The sequence below is a fragment of the Euprymna scolopes genome, chromosome 14, assembly GCF_053919585.1.
Source record: "Euprymna scolopes isolate OS-2025 chromosome 14, ASM5391958v1, whole genome shotgun sequence".
Classification (NCBI taxonomy): Eukaryota; Metazoa; Mollusca; class Cephalopoda; order Sepiida; family Sepiolidae; genus Euprymna; species Euprymna scolopes.
In genome coordinates this window covers 155,733,367-155,752,750 of record NC_136495.1, presented here as the reverse complement: position 1 = coordinate 155,752,750, position 19,384 = coordinate 155,733,367, and the positions used below count along the sequence as shown (strand labels likewise).

The 19,384-nt window shown below is 33.7% G+C and overlaps 1 protein-coding gene across 1 annotated transcript in view; it reads left to right on the top strand.

Moving 5' to 3' along the window:
- The window catches only part of LOC145293298 (heat shock protein HSP 90-alpha-like), a 30,087-nt gene extending 12,350 nt beyond the window's left edge, over positions 1-17,737 (top strand). Inside the window, exons 2-7 of the mRNA XM_080139929.1 lie at positions 9,147-9,642; positions 11,373-11,578; positions 13,494-13,712; positions 15,127-15,631; positions 15,963-16,231; positions 17,157-17,737. Coding sequence (XP_079996055.1) covers positions 9,147-9,642; positions 11,373-11,578; positions 13,494-13,712; positions 15,127-15,631; positions 15,963-16,231; positions 17,157-17,606 — 2,145 coding nt within the window. The 3' untranslated portion in view covers positions 17,607-17,737. The remainder of the gene's footprint in view (positions 1-9,146; positions 9,643-11,372; positions 11,579-13,493; positions 13,713-15,126; positions 15,632-15,962; positions 16,232-17,156) is intronic.
- The last annotated feature ends 1,647 nt before the right edge of the window (positions 17,738-19,384 follow it).

Sequence of the window (19,384 nt, the reverse complement as noted above, 5' to 3'; positions counted from 1 at the left end):
TAGAAATGACGTTGACTAAAACGTTTGCATTTCGTAGACTTCAGTTTGTCTGCGCATGCTCACTGAACCATTTCATTGGAAAAACAAAGATGGCAGTCAATTTTCAAACTATCAGAAATTACATTGCATAATACAGGTATTTATATCTTGAAAACTATTTGCGTTAAGTTTCCCTGCAATATTCATTTTCAGCATACCCGTAAACCTTTTAAAATGTCTTTTTTTGTAAAGAGTTCAGTTCTTAGCCTACTGCTCTTCATTTTCTTCGTTGCTGAGATCCCGGAGATGTTGGAGAGCTTTGTTTTTTTCATGTTTGCTGATGACCCCAAGATTTTTCGAGTCTTTACTGATTCACAGGACACCCACAACTGCAGAGTGGCTTAAAGCAATTCCAATCCTGGTGAATATCATGTGTATACGGTTCCATCCTGAGAACTATACAACAATGCATCTAGATAAGAATCCCAACCATTCATACACCATCAAGTATAATGATGAAAACTGCTGCACTCTAAAAGAGACCAATGAGGAGAAGGATGTTGGTGTAATCATTGACCGAATGTTGTCCTTCACTAAATATGTTGAATTCCAAGTCAAGAAAGCCATCAAACACAACTCTGCTTCTTTATAAGTCCTTAATCCGCCCATGCTTCTGTAGTCTGGTGCTCGAGGTTAAAAAAAAAAAAAAGGACCCTTTGGAATGGGTCCAGCGGAGGGCAACAAAAGTTGAATAAGGCATTTCTGATTTGCCTTACTCATCCGTCTCGACCTTCTTACTTCGCAGACAACATGCCCATATATTACAGGCCTACAAAATAAAGGCTTTTGACAATGTCCACCATAACAGATCTTGCACCAACAACTGGCAACTGCTTGTCCACTCCAGCCCGCAACCCATTCACCAGGGGACACAATCTGAAGATGCAGGTCCAGCATCATCCTTGCTCCCATGGCCAGTTCTAATCTAGTAGAGTGACTCCTATTTGGAACGGGCTAAATTCCCACACCATCAATGCTCCTTAATAAATGCCTTCAAGTCACGCCTGTCTGCAGAAGGAAATACCACAAAGACCTATATCAATTTTCCTACTGAGCCACAAACCCTACCCTCATATTTTCCATGTGAATTACTGCTTGAATCACTTGATAGAAGACTATCAAAATCTTAGCGTATGATTTCGATAACCTAGTTGGGTAACCAGACTTATGATAAAGTTATAATTTATACAAGGTGACTTCAACTTTTTGTACAGACGTTTAAAATTATCAAATTTAGTATGTTATTACTAGGGCTAGGACAACAGGATATTCTTCTCATTCTTTTGATTCACAGACGCAGTTAATCAACCGAGAACCACATCGCTCTATATATGACGTCAACGGATATGTACTCGAGAGTCCAAACAATGAAAAGAATATGCTGTTGTCCTAACCCTAGTTATTGCTATACATCTTATAAGATGATTGACTAATTTTTATGATTTCATACACTCTACTGGAGCTTGATTGTCACAACTGGTGAATTTCAAAAATGCAATTTGGACGTGAGGACACTTTAGAAGAACTATATGCAATAAAATTCTGTTTTAAACTTGAAAGAAATGCCACTGAAATGGATGGAATGCTTCAAACTGCTTTTGGACCATCTTGTATGAATGAAGCATCAGTTTTTGGATGGCATAAGAAGTCTTTGGAGAATGTGTGGAAGATGTGTGGGGAGAGTAACAGGGTTTGTACAGACTTGCAAAGCCCTTGTATTTTTACTTTTGCCTTGAAAAGGCCATATTTCTATTATTACCTCAAAAATTTCTTAAAATGCCTTTAGAATTATTTTTTATTTTTTGTCTAGTAAAAATTTGTCAAAATATTAAAAAATCTAAATACTATTAGGTTGGTGCAAAACAGTATCAATTTCTCGCATGTTATTTTTATGATTTCTGAATTAATTCATTGATATATATATATATAGTCATGTTATATATCATTTTGAAGCGCGTTTTTTGCTTATTCGAATCGTGTCATTCGTCACCATTCTCAATCTCTTCATTCATTTTTTTGCAGGCTTTTCGACAGCATGGACAAAATTCAAATCCGCACGATTTTCTTGTTCCAGTTCAAACTAGGTCGAAAAGCTGCCGAGACAGCTCGTGATATCAATGATGCGTTTGGCCGAGGAACCACTAACGAACGTGTGGCACAACGGTGGTTCAAAAAATTTCGCAATGGTGACGAAAGCCTGGTAGATGAAAATGGTCGCGGCCGGCCAACTGCGGTTAATAACGAAGATTTGAAAGCCTTAATTGAAGCTGATCCTAGCAAAAGCACACGAGAAGTTGCTGTTGAACTCGAGGTCAACCACTCAACAGTCGTTCGCCATTTAAAGCAAATAAGGAAGTCAAAAAAGTTGGATAAATGGGTGCCGCATGAATTGAACGATAATCAGAAAAAATCGTTTTGAGGCGTCTTCTATTATTTTTTAAGTATTAATAAAAATACCATTTTAAAATATTTTGGAAAAAAAAATTAAAAATAGAATTCAAATCTCCCTCTATTTTTTTGTTCTTTATTTTTTTCTAGGGGTGGGGGGTAGTGGCGGCTGCTATAAATGAAATTGACCCCCGCCCTTCTCTTTTTTCTCACTCTCTCTAAACAAAAAAAAAATACTTGTGCAGACGGGACTCCCCACACTCCCCCTTAAAAAATAAAAAAAATAGATAAGACGGTAAATCATCTCTCGGTTGGAAATTTAAAAGCCATAAAGAGTTCATATTTGAGATGAAATTTAAAAAAAAAACACTTAAAACTACAAAATACCAAAAAAATGATGCAGGTATTTTTTTATTGGTTATGATAACATTTGTTTTTGAATTTTTTTTTTTTTTTTATCACTTTTCAAATCGCTGTGGATTGTAAAACAAACCCCAAATTTTGTTTTGAAAATGTGAATCTTGTTTGGAGAGAGCCTTGAAAAATTTAAGTCCTTGAAAATAAACATTAAAAATCTGTATGAACCCTAAGTAAGAAAGTCAGAATACTAGTTGATTGGCCAAATAAAGAATTTCATGGATATGACCATTCTGTGTCTATAAACAAGAAGTGCACAGTTAAATGTCAGTGTGGGAATTGTACACAATTATTTGTAAAAAACTGGAGATGTGTAAGATTTGCGCAAAGTTTGTCCTGAGAGTACTTAGAAGATCAGAAAGACGTTGTCATGACAGCAGGGATATGGTTGAGTTGATCAATTCAGATCCTGCAATTCTTGATGCTCTGATCTACAATAAAAGTTGGATTTACTACTATGACACAAAGATAAAGAGACAGTTCCCAGTGGAGCATGCTGGCTCTCCCAGACCAAAGAAGGCCAGACATCAAATCTACCCAGAAACTTATGAAGATCTCTATGTTGACAGCATGGACATGATTTACATGCACTGGGTTTCTGTGGGACAAACAGTCAACAAGGAATACTATGCTTAGGTTTTAAGGGTGTTCAGGGAGAAACCAGCACTCTTCAAATCAGATACGTGGCCCTTTCACCAGGACAATGCACCAGGCCACAACTTCATCCTTTTCAGACTATTTGACAAAGATGAGCATCCTTCCTATGGTCCAAACCTTGCTTCTGTGACTTTTAGTTATTCCTTGAGTTCAAAGAAGACCTTAGAGGCTGTCGTTATGAGACAATGGAGATGAAAGAGGCTGTAATGAGTGTCATTGACACACTCCCACGAGAGGACTTCCATGGGACCTACCTGAAGTTGCTGGAATGATGCAAGTGCATTACAGCCAGAGGAGATTACTTTGAAAGGGACTAGAGTGTACTATCAATAAGTGTCCATACAAAAAAAAATTCAGTATTTATCAAATAATGATCACTGAATATAATGAACTAGGCACAGCCAAAACGGAAAGAGTAAGTATTTTTTGATGGAGTCTCTTTAAAAATCAAAAATCCAGTAATTATCCAATCAATACAAAATTTTCACCAATTATTAAGTGGAGAATGAACTTTATGGTGTAGTTTTATTTATTTTCATTCATAGTCAATATATTTACTTTTTATTTTTTTGCTTACAACACCCCCTTCTCTATGCTTAAAATAATCAGCTGAAACTGACCAAAGTGTATTGTATTGTGGGCAGAGTGAGAATTGTAGATAAATCAAACAAAAAACTGCACGTATCAGATTTTAAGGTTGAAAATCCAAATTTTGAATGTGTTTTGTTTTTCATCTTTTGTGTTTTGAAATGTGAAATTCGTTGAATATATCAATAATCTTTCAGCAAAACAAAAAATATATTTTTTCATTATTGTTGCGAAAACCTATTAAATCTTGGGAATTTTTTTTTAGTGCGCCCAATATTACTAATATACCATTGAATAGAAAATGCTTTAAAGAATTGATATCAAAAGAAAAAAAAATGATAAACTGCACATTTTGCTAAAAATATGATAATTTTTATATTATTCACCGGACTACTGTTGTCTTGAGTGTGATTTTCGGTCGATATAACCGCCGACCTTCTTCAGGTGTATCTTCTCGAACTTTGGAATTTCGAGCAGAACCCTTTATTTACTTCACAGGGGTAGCGTGCTCTTGTTCCGTCAGCCATGACTGGATAGAGGTCCTAAGTAATTCGCAAATGTATGTTTCGGTTGCCCACACTGAGGATTGAACCTTCAACTATCAAATATTACTTTTACAATTAATTTTTCCCAGTACTCTAACCACTGCGCCATGGGTCCTTGCGGAAAAAGTTATATTCTGCTTTTCATATAAAATTTAGGCTATTGTCTTTTTGGAAAAAAAATGTTGCTCAAGAATAATGGATTTTAATAGATTTTAAAAGAACTGCTACTTTTTTTTTTTTTGCATAACATAATTTTTATATAATCTTTAAATATAAAAATAAATTTGAAAGCAGAAACATAATTGAATTCAAAAATGGTAAAAATTATACAAACCTTCATAAGGAATGTATGGAGTAATGGCTGGAGGGGGTGGAGAGAAAACTAGCACTCCCTACATCCTTCCCAACTATCTGGCATCATTTTCAGACAACCTTTTGACTGACATTTTGGGCTTCTGTAGAGAATCCATTAGATGAATTCATTTTGGTTTGTGCAAAGCCAGAATCTCTCGCTTTTTGTAGGCTAATTAAGCTTCTTTTTTTTTTTTTTTTTTTTTTTTTTAATTCAATATCTTAGAACTTTTGAAATAGGCCCAGAAAACTTCTATTTATCTTTCAAAAGATTTTTACTATGAATTTATTAAACTTCAGAATTTAGTAAATTTGTCAGTTCCTGAATGTCGCCGTAAAAACATTTTTCCTTATAACTTTTTTTTTTTTTTTTTTTTTTTTCACGTGTACAAATATTTTTTTCCCTTTTGGAAATTAACTTTAGTCTCTAATCTTTCAAATACAATCAAAAAGTAGTCGGAAACCTACGAAAAAATTATGATAAATCGACTTTCAAAACTGTTTCCCCCCCTCCCCTCCCTCTCATATTTTTATGCCATTTTTGGCCGTACCTATTAAATTTAGTAAAATAGAATTTTTACTTGATTAAATAATTTGAAAAAAAAAAATTAATTTTTTTTTATTGTGCAACTAGCAAGGGTTGCTCGGTTGTTTGGAGGTGTGAGGGAGGGGGGGAGGGGAAGTAAGTATGAGGATCGAACCCAAACCGTTGAGGCAAAGTTGTAAATTAAAGTGTGACAAAAAAAAAAAACGTGCGACGTTAACCATTGCCCCACTGCGAGATGCTAATGGAAACACGTTTGAATTTATTTAATTACTTGGATTCGGCAGGTGCCCGTTTTAATGAGTTGATGAGGTCAAGTTTGACTGCAGGATTTTTATTTTCCCAAGGAAAAAGACTAACCCACATACGGCGAGCGACAAATGTTGAATATTTATGTTCCCGAAATCGAGCAAATTAAATAGACAGGCGAGCTTCGTTATTAACTGAGATATTACGATTTATATGTGATATAAAAAGTTGTGAACCGACCGACCGCTTCTCTGAACGAAGCCTTTTGTAGGCATACAGAAAAAGCGAACACACATACATACATACATACATACATTTTCGTTTTTATATTTATAGATAATTTATATCAGTTTAAAATGTTAAACATAATCACCATTTTGGGAGAAAAAAAGTCCACTGATGTTGGCTTGCTGCTACAAATTTGGAATAAGGGCATGTGAGCAAGAAAAGCAAAACTAGAATCGGGAGACATCTACTACAGGAGTTTCCTTTTTTCTCAAGTTTTACCATCTTTTATTAAATTGTTGGGTGAAAGTACAGAATAGTTATGAAACACCCCCCCCCTTCCAATGTTAAGAATGGCTTTTTTAATGTTATTTCAACATGGTATGTGCATAAGTACCTTTTTTTTTTTTTTTTTTTTTTGTAACGTTATTTAGAAAAGCAATTTTTTCAATAACCATTAATTTTTTTTTACAAATGAAAACAATATACAAATGTTACTAAATACCAGCTAAGTGACTCTTACCTCGATATTTTTATGTTTAACTTATTTTAAAGTGTCTATTTATTAACAATAAAGGTAGTATAAAGCTTGTAGAGTTACAAATAATAAAATGGTCTTGATCGAGCATTGCAAGTTAAAACAGTATTTATAAAAACACGTGCGAAAATGCAATGTTTTATCAGTATTTTGTTAAATTTCCGATTTTAGTGATTATCAAGCTTTAGCTGGGTATCTTGCCTTTGGTAACATTTATTTGTGTGTGTTTTTCCCCTCCCCCTTTTCTTTGGTTAAAAAAGTATTTTAGAAAATTAGTTTTTTTAATTTTATTTCTAATCACTAGGGTTATGGCAAGAGAATATTATTGTTTTGACTGTTGAGTATATGTCTGATGATCGAGAACCACATCACTAAAAACATAAGATATTAACTAATATATACTTCAGAGTAAAAATAATGAAAAGAATATTCTCATCATAGCCCTACTAATCACTTAGAGCTCCAGTTGATATTGTTTTCTTGAGCCAAAGGATAAATAAAAATTTTTTTTTTTTTTTTTTTTTGTTAAACGGATTTATCTCCCTTGTTTTATCTGTGGCCTTTCTTGGTACAGTTGGCCAAATCTCTAAATGAGTTTCTGATTATGCACTGTTTACTTCATTATGTAAAAAAAAAATTCCATTGTCAACCCGGATGCAGGGTTATTTATGTTTTGACTAATGAATGAAAATGTTCATGCAGACATAAATGTGAAAGATAAGTTGCTTTTTTACCTAGCAATGATTTTTTTTTTTTTTTTTTTTTTTATTCTGTTCCAAAAACAAGTAATGCTTATGTCTGAGTCGTTACGCAAAGTGGGAGATAACTAGGCATGTTATAGTGGTTAGAGGGAATAGTGGAGTAGGGTTAGGGTCACTTGGCGCTAGGAGAAAAATGCAAGCCTCAAGGGAGGAGACAACTTGATTTTGTTTGAGCCTGTTTTAATCATAACTTTTGATTAAACTGCCATTTTATTTTATTTAAAAGTTTCAGTTTAAGGGTAAGAATTGCTGAGCAAAGTGGATTGTGCAGAATACCAAACATGCAACACAAGTAGCCTATCAGCCGACTCTTCACCTACAGGATTGTGGCCTCGAGAAAGCTCACCAAAGATTGGTGTAGGGTTCCTTTCTGTGCACAACATGGCACTACAACCATCCTGATAATATACAACTGATGATGGAGCAACCACTACCAAAGAGTTAGGGCTCCTGTACTATCAGTCAGAAACAGCAGCCAGAAACTGTCAATCGACCCAATCCAATTGTACTGACATAAATGGTACTAAAGCACCCTCAAAGTGCCAAGTTTTTAGGAGGTGGGATGTGGCAGGAGCAAGAAATGGTGTTCATTGCCTTAGTTGAGAAACAGCATCGACCACTGGGTGTTTCTGTTGAGTCCCTGCGATCACACCTCTGCATCTAGCTAATAGGCAAAGGAGGCAAATGAAAGTTGGGCGATAGACAAAGCCTATCTAATCCTTAAGCAGTTTGAGTTTACAGACTGGTAATTTGAGTCACCAGCTCTAGGAAAGTTGTCGTCAAGGCCTCCTTCTCCTAGGTTTAGTTTCAGAGTTTTCCATCAGCACCGATACTAAGTGTAGTATCTAAAATAAATTTCAAACAAATTTGGCAATATTTTAAGTAGGGCGGCCTTTACAGTGAATGGTGATAAGGCTTCTAGTTGAACATTTTTATTACTTTAGACATTAATTTTCCCCACTTGATAGCCTTCTGCCTAATTTCAAATGTAAATTTATATTCTCTGAAAATAAGTGTAATATCTTGGCAACATATACTATCGTCGAAAATATTGCTGCATACATATTTAGATAATTGAAAATATTGCTGCATACATATTTAGATAATTGAAAATATTGCTGCATACATATTTAGATAATTGAAAATATTGCTGCATACATATTTAGATAATTGAAAATATTGCTGCATACATATTTAGATAATTGAAAATATTGCTGCATACATATTTAGATAATTGAAAATATTGCTGCATACATATTTAGATAATTGAAAATATTGCTGCATACATATTTAGATAATTGAAAATATTGCTGCATACATATTTAGATAATTGAAAATATTGCTGCATACATATTTAGATAATTGAAAATATTGCTGCATACATATTTAGATAATTGAAAATATTGCTGCATACATATTTAGATAATTGAAAATATTGCTGCATACATATTTAGATAGTTTAATTTTTGTTTATGACTATGCATTTTTTATAAACGTTAAATAAAAGATGACTCAGCCTAGTTGCAATAATCAGTAGCAGCTTGTGATTTTCTCGCACCTGATGAAGATAGGCATGAATCTGTGGTTCCTTGATTTATCTGTTTTTGTGATGGTTTCACTTTTGGTGACATAGTTCACAAGTATACAGCAAATTACATTGGTAAGAAAACATGTACCAGCCCAGCTTTTGTGTTCAAACAGATAAAAGTTGATTTATCAAAAGCAAAAACAAAAAAATACTCATGATAATGTTGATGCAATCATTTTCTTACCAAAGTATCACTTTTTATAATGTCTTATTTTGTACAAAAATTCAGTTTTTTTTTTTTTTTTTTTTTCTGCAGATGTCTGATACCGACGGAGAAGTATTTGCCTTCCAGGCGGAGATTGCCCAGTTGATGAGTTTGATCATCAACACTTTCTATTCAAATAAAGAAATTTTCTTGAGAGAATTGATCTCCAATGCCTCGGATGCTCTCGACAAGATCCGTTATGAATCACTTACTGACCCATCCAAATTGGATAGCGGCAAAGACTTGTCTATTAGAATTGTTCCGAACAAGGAGGACAATACCTTGACCATCATCGACACTGGTATCGGAATGACCAAGTCTGACATGGTGAATAATTTGGGTACCATTGCCAAATCTGGAACGAAAGCCTTTATGGAAGCCTTGCAGTCTGGAGCTGATATTTCTATGATTGGTCAATTTGGTGTCGGCTTTTATTCCGCTTATCTTGTGGCTGATAGAGTAGTCGTTGAATCAAAACACAATGATGATGACCAACACACCTGGGAATCTTCAGCTGGTGGAACCTTTACCATCAAAAACTCTACATGTAAGTGATCCCCCTTTTTCTGTTCATCACAATATTTTGATTAATTTCCATTATTTGATTCACAAATTTTCATTTGATGTAACCTTTGACCTTCAGGTTTATTTACAGCCATAAACAAGAACGGTGTAGAGTATAAAAGATTTTTTTAAGCAATGATGTATATGTTGGACAAGTCTTTTTGGCGGACGAAGCATCGGATCAAATACATGGAAATTAAAAAGTAGATCATAACAATTAGAAAATTGCAATATGAGTTGGGGGGGGGGGTCTAGAGGAGATTAGTTTTAAGAATCCTACTAGAATTGTTATGTGGCTTGGCATTAGCAGCATTATTTTCTTTTTTGTGTTTTTTAACTACAGGTGATAGAATAAGCCCATCAATATTTGTAAATACCATGGTTGACTAAGAATAATCTAATCCTGCCTGATAAGTCATGGTCATGAAAACCTTCATTAAACTGTGTTCAAAGTTCTTGTGTCCATCCTGGTACGACTTTTTACCAAACTTCTTCAATCTCTCACTTGGTGGCGAAAAATTAAAGGATAGCAATCGTGTGTCCAATATTCTAGAAGGGTAACTAGAAAGAGCTTCTGAATTATTAACCTGTTGGTCTCACCTCCATTATCTGCAAGATCATTCTCAAACAGGCCATAACAAACCATTATCTAGCTTACAATGTCCTGCATGATGGTACGGATTTGTACCTAGATTCTATTTAATTTACTCTTCATGGTGAAAATGTTGAACTAAAATCATTAACAAAAGTTATTTGTATAAAATTCAAACTTTGATCAAATCGTTTTTTCACTAACCAGTCTTGTTAGTCCCCCGACAAAAGGTGGGTAGACCTGTAAATTCACCCTCGTCTGTTTGCACTTCTCAACTATTTTGGAATTTAAAAAAAAACATTTTGCACAAACATTATGAGTAAAAAAAGTAACCTTTTTCTCTAAGGGATGCCTTTCGGGTTATGATGGACTTAGTCATTTCCTTTTTTTTTTTTTTTGCATGGTGCAGAACTAAAATTTACATTTTAGTGTCTAAAACTACACTGTTTGTCCATTTTCACCAGGATTTGACCCCCTCCTGAAGACTTTTGAGCTGGGGGGGGGGCAATGCTTTTTATGACTCACTCACGGTGCACTCACGGGGGACCATGCATGCTTCACTTGTTCAGATGAATAATTATCTTTCCCATGCAGTGGTGTGCCTCAAAAATCTCTCTTGGATCCCGTTCTGTTTTCTCCTTAGGTCTAATCTGTCTGAAGCTACAATTTATCTCAAGACTAAGTGTAGTATCTGTCCTCAAATGGGCAGGACAGGGTTTTTGCATACAGCATCAACAGAAATTTACCCCCTCCTCTTTTTTTCTCTCCACCACAATATTTAGGTGTGGTAATCTGCAAGTGATGTTGCATTGTCATTTTCATCTCAACAGAATTCTGTCAGTGTTTCTACTCTCTGAAACAACCTGCTAGGAAAAAATCATGCTTTTTAAATGACCTTGGATACAGCTCCCCCCCCCCCCCCCACACACACATTTTTATTTCATTTAAGATTGATTAAATAAAAACTTGGGTTAGAAATTCTATACGGGTTCCAAAGTTCAAAATGAAAGCCTAAAATTACATAGACTGAAACGTGAAAATAACTAAGAGCAGAATAGTAGCGTGCCTGTGTATCGTTTATTTTTTAAAAATTTATTTTATATTTTTAATTTCTTCTTCAGCTGAACTGTTGGGCCGTGGTACGAAGATCGTTCTTTACTTGAAAGAAGATCAGTTGGATTATTTAGAAGAGAAACGTATCAAAGAAGTCGTTAAGAAGCACAGTCAGTTCATTGGTTACCCCATCAAACTTTATGTGGAAAAAGAACGAACCAAAGAAGTGTCTGATGATGAAGAGGAGGAGGAAGAGAAAAAAGATAAAGAAGGTGTAAGTAGTTTTTTTTTTATAAGATTTAATTGGAAATTATTGAAAATTTACTTGCCTCCTCTCCTTCCTCCCATGAAAGTAGAGTACAGCACACAGGTCATATTTTGATGTAGGGAAAATTGATTGTCCAAAAAGAGAAACTTTTGGAAAGAAAATAGTTTGTTTCATTCTCCTTCATTGGCTGAAGGTAAAAAGCGTAAAATAACATCAGCTTCTATAAGATTACTCTTGCCCCCCCCCCCCCCAAGTTTTTTTCCTCAATTTCAACAAAAACCTTTTTCTTAAGATTCTTTTCCTCTGCATAATAATCAAACATCGAGATTCTTTATTAAAACAATGCTATATGGTGCTTTACTTGTATCTGTTTGGGCATCTCATATTTAATACAATCTCCTTTCAATGTTTATTTAGAATATGGAATTTATCAATTGCATTAATATCCCTTACAATATTTCTCTTTACCTAGAAATATTGATAAAGCAAAAAAGGCCATGCAATAACTGTCTTTGTTGTCACGACTAACTTTAAAATAAACTTATGCAATCAAAAACTTAATCAAGGAAAAGTATTTTCTTGTGTCAGTGAAAATAATTGTGATACTTGCTCAAGGAAAGGTATCAGTAAAAAAAAAATATAGTCAAAACTCAACTAAATTGACCCAGCATTTAGAGGAAACCATTCTTCATACCATAGACAGATGTTGACCCCACTTAGAAATCTACATTCAGACGTGTGTGTGTGAAACAAAAGACGAGCATTGTTATCTGTTGTGGTTCCAACTTGTCAAGCTGGATCTCATTCAAGAACTATTTTGCTCTTGTCTACGTGAATTTGTTGTAAAAGGTTTAAATTTCACTGCAGTCGTGCACTATAGCTTTCATGATCAGAGCAAACGATGAAGAACTTATGTATTTGACTCTGTTGTGTAATCAAAAGTTTGCCTTTGAAAATGATGTGCATCATCTGGACATTGATCCATGAAAAAGAGCTCTCCTCTCATTCATCAGTGAGTACACAAATCACAAAATCTCATCTGATGTCCGAAGCTTTCCTCTGAACGTGTGTACATCATTAACTTTCACTTGTCCTCAACAGAAAACTCATCTGATCAGGTCAATGTGTGTTCAATAAACTTTAAGTCTCCAAAGTTTCACAAATTTTTCTAAGGAGAATATGAATATCATTCAGTATTTGACCTAAAAAAATCTTTTTTACTATTTGATGTTAATATCCAGTTAATTAAAAAGAACATTATATCTGACAAAAAATATTTCTGATTTTTAACATAATATATTCCCAGAAAATTAAGATTTCCTAGTATTACTGTTATTCTCATCACTGGTTGATACAGCAAATGTAATGCATTGTGCAACCATTTGGATCAAATGTATTCTATGTATTGCTTATATCACTTATGTATGGTACATGTGTGCCGACTATAACCCATTTTAAGTTTTCATCAATTAATTCTAATTGAGATGTAAATGTGGCCCAAAAAGTTTTTCAAATTTGGTCGTATTCAAAAAAACTTGTATATAAGTATGTATGGTCACTCTGGGTATTTATTTGGTCCTCTTAAAATAACTAATAAGGATTAATATACGGTGAGCTCATATTTTGTTTTATTGTCAACGCATGTAAAATTTCATTTGCTATTGGTTGTTCACACATTTGATCTGTATCTCATTTCCTACTTGGCTAACATTGATATCAGGCCAATTTCTAACATGGAAATTTTGCATCTCACACCAGGAAGATCCTGTACTTTATAACGCATTTAACTCGTGTAGTAAAAAGAATTTTATAACAAAATTGAATGTCTTTTATACTGTGTGATTGTTTTCCCCTCTTGAAACTTTTAATTCCAATTTTTTGAATTCTGGAGACATTTTGTAGCAATTCTTTTCTTTTTTAGGAGGAGAATGAAAAGATAAAGGTTGAAGACGTGGAAGACGATGATGATGAATCAAAAGGCAAAAAGAAGAAAAGCATCAAAGAAAAATATTTTGAAGATGAAGAATTGAATAAAACAAAACCAATTTGGAGCAGGAATCCAGATGATGTCAAGAACGAGGAATATGGTGAATTCTATAAATCACTTACCAATGATTGGGAGGAACATTTGGCGGTTAAGGTAAAAGAAAAAAAATCGTTTTATACTTAAAATGAAATATTTTTTTATTTTAATTGAATATTTGAAATCAAACAAATTAAGATCCTATTTAAGACTTTTTGAATAGTTTTATAAAAACGAAAAAATATAACTTTTATAAAGTCTTCATTAGTGAACCAGTTTTTAATATATTTAATATATAGCAGTTCATCCCGGCTTTGCTCGGGCCCTATGTACTGTTCATAAGTTGCCCTACGTGTGAATACACTTTATGTAAGATTTCAAATGTTTAGATCAAAATTTGTCTGAGTAATTTCATAGAGACTGCAGAGGTCAATTTTTTTTTTTTTTTTTTTTTTAAACCATGACCCCAATTTTGACCCCCCTTAACATTTATTATTTTGGTCTTAAATCAAAATACAAAGTTTCCCCCATATCATAGTTACCTACATCTAAAATTTCAAGTCTTTTAATCCAAAAATGGGGGAGGAATTTCCTAGAATCTGCAATGGTCAACTTTTTTAACTTTGACCTTTTGGCAGCCAAGTTTTCGGCCTAAAACTGATTAAAATGCTTGCTGCATGTCTGAATACCCGTTATGTATAAATTTCTTTTGAATTTGACCCCTTGGCAACTCAAATTTTCGACCCAAACCAATTAATAAAAGCTTGCTCTATCTCTGAATACCCTTTATGCAACATTTCAAATGTTTAGACAAGAAGTTGGCTGAGTAATTTAGTAGAGGCTGCAGAGGTCAATTTTTTAAAACTTTGACCCCATAACATTTGTTTTGGGCTCCAATCAAATTAAAGTTTGATCCATGTCCAAGTAACTTAAATTTAAAATTTCGAGTGTTTAGACTCAAAATTGGTGGAGGAGTTTGGTAGAGTTTTCAAACGCCAAATCATTGAACTTTGACCTCTTGACAGCCAAATTTCTGTCTGAAAACTGATTAAAAAGATTTTCCCAAATCTCAATACTCCTTATGTCAAATCTTGAGTCTCTAAACCAAAAATTGACAGTTATTTGGTTGGGGAATGTACACACACACACATTTTCACTTTATAGATATAGATTTTTCCTCATTGACCAATATATGGTGTGCTAATCATGATTTACATTCCAAGATTTCATTGTAAATGTATATTTGTAGTTGGCACTACACTTTGCAAATAGGACTGGAAGTAGTTGGTAGAATTAGGACTGGGTTGTAGTAGATGATTTATTTAAGTGGTGGGGGTTGAGTAGGAAATGGCCTTTTTAGACTGGAACAAATTCAGTATAATAATAATATTGTAGGCAAAAAAGAAAAATATACACTCTGTAAAATTAACATTCAGTTAAATATTTCTATAAGCTTGTTCTTCTATATTTAAAATGGTACAGTGATTGAAGCCAAGAATTGCTAAACTTTTTTTTTTTTTTTTTAATGTAGCACTTTTCTGTAGAAGGTCAGCTAGAATTCCGTGCTCTGCTGTTCGTACCAAAACGGGCGCCATTTGACATGTTTGAGAACAAGAAAAAGAAGAACAACATTAAGTTGTATGTGCGCCGAGTGTTCATTATGGACAATTGTGAGGATCTCATTCCTGAATATCTGAACTTTATCAAAGGTGTTGTTGACTCTGAAGATTTGCCATTGAACATTTCTCGTGAGACACTCCAACAAAGCAAGATCCTGAAAGTGATCCGCAAACATTTGGTTAAAAAATGTATTGAACTCTTTGAAAGTTTGTCAGAAAACAAGGAAGACTACAATAAATTTTATGAACAGTTCTCCAAGAACTTGAAACTTGGAATTCATGAAGATCATACAAACAGAAAGAAATTGGCAGAATTCCTCCGTTACCATACATCCAGCTCTGGAGATGAATTGGTTTCTCTTAAAGATTACGTTTCTCGAATGAAGGAAAACCAGAAAAATATCTATTACATAACTGGTAAGATTTTTTTTTTTTTAATATATTTATTGAATTAAACAAAACATAACTATTAGGATTTCATAATTCAGTGTTTTTTTTACTACTGTAGAATCAGGTTTGTCAAATTGTTAGAACCTTTTTCTATTTTTATTTATTTTTTTTCCTCTTATGACATTAATTTTGCCGTGATTTCAAATAAATGGAGGAAGAGGAATTTTTCTTTTTGAAAAATATAAAACCGATTTTGATTTTTTTTTTTTGCCTTGTCATGCTGCTCTTTCAATTTAAATTTTGTCAGTTTTTAATTTTTACTTAACATTTAAACTAATTTTGTTTTTTAACCTTCCAGGTGAGAGCCGAGATGCTGTAAAGAATTCTGCTTTTGTAGAGAAAGTGACCAAATCTGGTTGTGAGGTTCTTTACATGGTGGATCCAATTGATGAATATGCTGCTCAGCAATTGAAAGAATTTGATGGCAAGACTTTAGTCTGTGTCACAAAAGAAGGTTTGGAATTGCCTGAAGATGAGGAAACCAAGAAAAAATTTGAAGAAGCTAAAACTGAATATGAAGGACTTTGCAAAGTTATCAAAGACATCCTCGAAAAGAAAGTTGAAAAGGTATGCGTTTTATATATATTGGATTGACTGTAATTGATAAAAAATTTTAAAATTATATTTGAAATAGACCTTTATTTTATTTTGTTTAAACTACAAGCAAATATGTAAAAGCTAACTTGACTTGCTGATCTTTATTCTTGCTTTTATTCCATGATTTTCTCCATTTTTGGATGGCAACCAGCATCTCTACATCTACAATTTTCATTGCTTTTGTTACTTTGTTCTGTACTTGCACTTTATTTTACAGATGTCACCTCCTTAAATTGACATGTCCGCACCTATTGTAGCTTATTAAATTCAGGAGAGAATTAGATTTTCATTCCTTTTAACTATAAAGTAGGAGGGTTATGTTTGCAAGCAAAATATTATGCCTTAATTTTTCCATCAGCAGATAATTTTGTAATTTCATTAGTATTAAAGAAAGCATGTTATTGTCCAGAATTTGTCTTGTGTTAACAACAAATATTGAAAGTGTGTATGATGTATATATTTGTGAAGGAACGAAAATCTAAATATATTCCAAAAATCATTTACATTGATCATTTTATTTTTATGAAAAAATTTAAATCTTATGATTAACTGAAGAGTGACTCTTTTGGTATTTTGATAATCTCCAAAGTTAATGGAGCACTCTGCAAAGTTGTCAAATAAAACTTACAAGATTTTTGTAATGCCTATGAATTCCCATTTATTGCTTGAAAAATATTTTGTTTATAAAAATAAAATATTTTGCTTTCACCACAAGTGCACCATACAGGTTTTTCAGTATTTTTGTTTTTTAATATAGGAATTCTGGACAAGCACCGTAACTCTTCATACCAAAATGTTAACTTTTTTATTTTCATATATCAATATTGTTGAAACTACTTGTAGATGTTTTACTTTGACCTGTTCATATTAAACCCTTTGTGTTTCTTGTTTCTAGGTGGTTGTGTCGAACCGTCTTGTTGATTCTCCCTGCTGTATTGTCACCAGTCAATATGGTTGGTCTGCCAACATGGAACGTATCATGAAAGCTCAAGCACTGCGAGACACCTCAACGATGGGATATATGGCAGCCAAGAAACATCTGGAAATCAACCCTGACCACCCTATCATCAAATCCCTGAAGGAGAAAGTGGATGCTGATAAAAACGACAAGAACGTCAAAAACTTTGTTGTTTTGATGTACGAAACCTCTCTGTTAGCTTCGGGCTTCAATCTGGAAAATCCTCAGTCACATGCTTCCCGAATTCATCGAATGATCCGATTTGGTCTTGGAATTGATGAGGATGAAGAAGTTACTGAGAGTGGAGGAGCAGGAGACTCTGTTGATGCTGAACTCCCACCTTTGGAAGATGATGATGACATGTCCAAAATGGAAGAAGTTGATTAAGTTTTTTTTTTTTGTTTTTGTTTTTTTTTATTGTTAACTTTTTTTTTTTTTTAGTATCAAACTCCATTTCATTCCACCTTTCTTTCTTTATTACTAAAAACAAAATAAAATCGAATATTCTAAGATCAAAAGCTTTTCTATTTTTATTGGATGCATTTGCAGTTCACCTGTTTTATGTGGTAGAAATCGTTTTGAATCAACACTAAGAATATGAAAGGACATTAATAGCTGATAATAAATTAACAAATTTTGCTTTAATCCACCAAACATTATTTCACAAACTATTTAGGATAACTATTTCTTTAAAACTATATAGAATTACTATTAAATTCCATGCAACAATAACAATTTTTAACAGTGTTAATTCTGTTAATAAATTGGTTTTGTTTACTTTCATATACATGTGAAACCTGTCAACATTTTATCAATAAAGCAAGCTGTGTGAAGCATTTGTCCAAAAATTTTACATGGTTACCAGTTTTCACTACAGGTTTTTCATTTTTTTTTTTTTTTTTTTTTTTTTTTTTTTTTTTTTTTTTTTTCCCATTAAAAAACTAAAAATTGTTGCGGGCAAAATGCGTTGACTAGCAATATTCATATATTTAAAGTTTGTGTGCAGTTTTGAAATAGTGGGTTTGTTGCATATCAAAAGTGAAATGGCAGTTAAAAATATTTTATTTGTGATGACCAATTAAATGTAACGTTTCAGAATACTAAGTTAAAAATTGTTCAATTGTTTCCTCTTACTGCTTGTCGTGTGTTGGGGAGGGGGGTATGTACTTCAAGGGGTCACAGGTCCATTGAGTTCATCAGAGCACATTCCATTAAAGTATTAGGAACTATTAGTTTTTTTGTTTTTTTTTTAATCCCTTAAAACGTGTGAAATCAATTGATGTAAGTAGTTAACACTAATGAAAAATGATTATCACAAAAACAGATGACTTGAAAGGATCGATGCTATAGTTTGGAAGAAACTTCTGGCTTGCAGAAAGAAACTACTGGAATCAGAATCTGTATTAGAATGGGGTATTAAAAGAGCAAATTGACGGAGAGCACTTGAACAAAGAAATCTCAATTCTAAGGAACGTGATAATGGTATTTATAAAAATTGTTGACTATCAATATTGTGAGAAATATCTGGTAGGCCTTCCGTTCTTTTCTGACGATTGCTCAATATCTTTAGTGTAGCAGCTGTGTCCAAACTGAACTTTATGTCGCCCCAGGCAATGCCGGGTATCCATGCTAGTCTATTACATAAAGGAAAATGCCTCGAGAGTGATGCTTCGTCGGAACACAGTGCTGGCAGCCAAAGTACCGGTGCAGTGTTGGTTCCCGCAACACTCTTTTGGCAACTGACACAAGCCACCTGAAGAAGAAAATGCTAGTCGACTTGCGCATCGACTCGGTGCTTCTTAATCCAGATTCTTTATGGAAGCGTAGTGCACCAGGGTACGTACAACTCACTACTCTTCTCTCCCTGTTATTGCCACACATGATACCAAAATTTCAAACCTCAAAAAAAATATGTATCCAATACATGCGTGCATATTTTAACAGTGTCGACAAACACGGCTTTCCAAATTGAAGATCCATTGGAATCTCGGGAAGTCAGGTAAAGACGGTAGTTTCCCGTCGATTTACGTTTTGATTCGGGAGTGTATCTCCCCCAGTGAGTTAAACGCACCCTCAGATACCAACTTGGAAATTTCTATGAGGCCCCTAGATGCCAGAAAGCCTTCTACTCAAATAGCTTCTCCTAGACTTTGGAATTCCCTTCC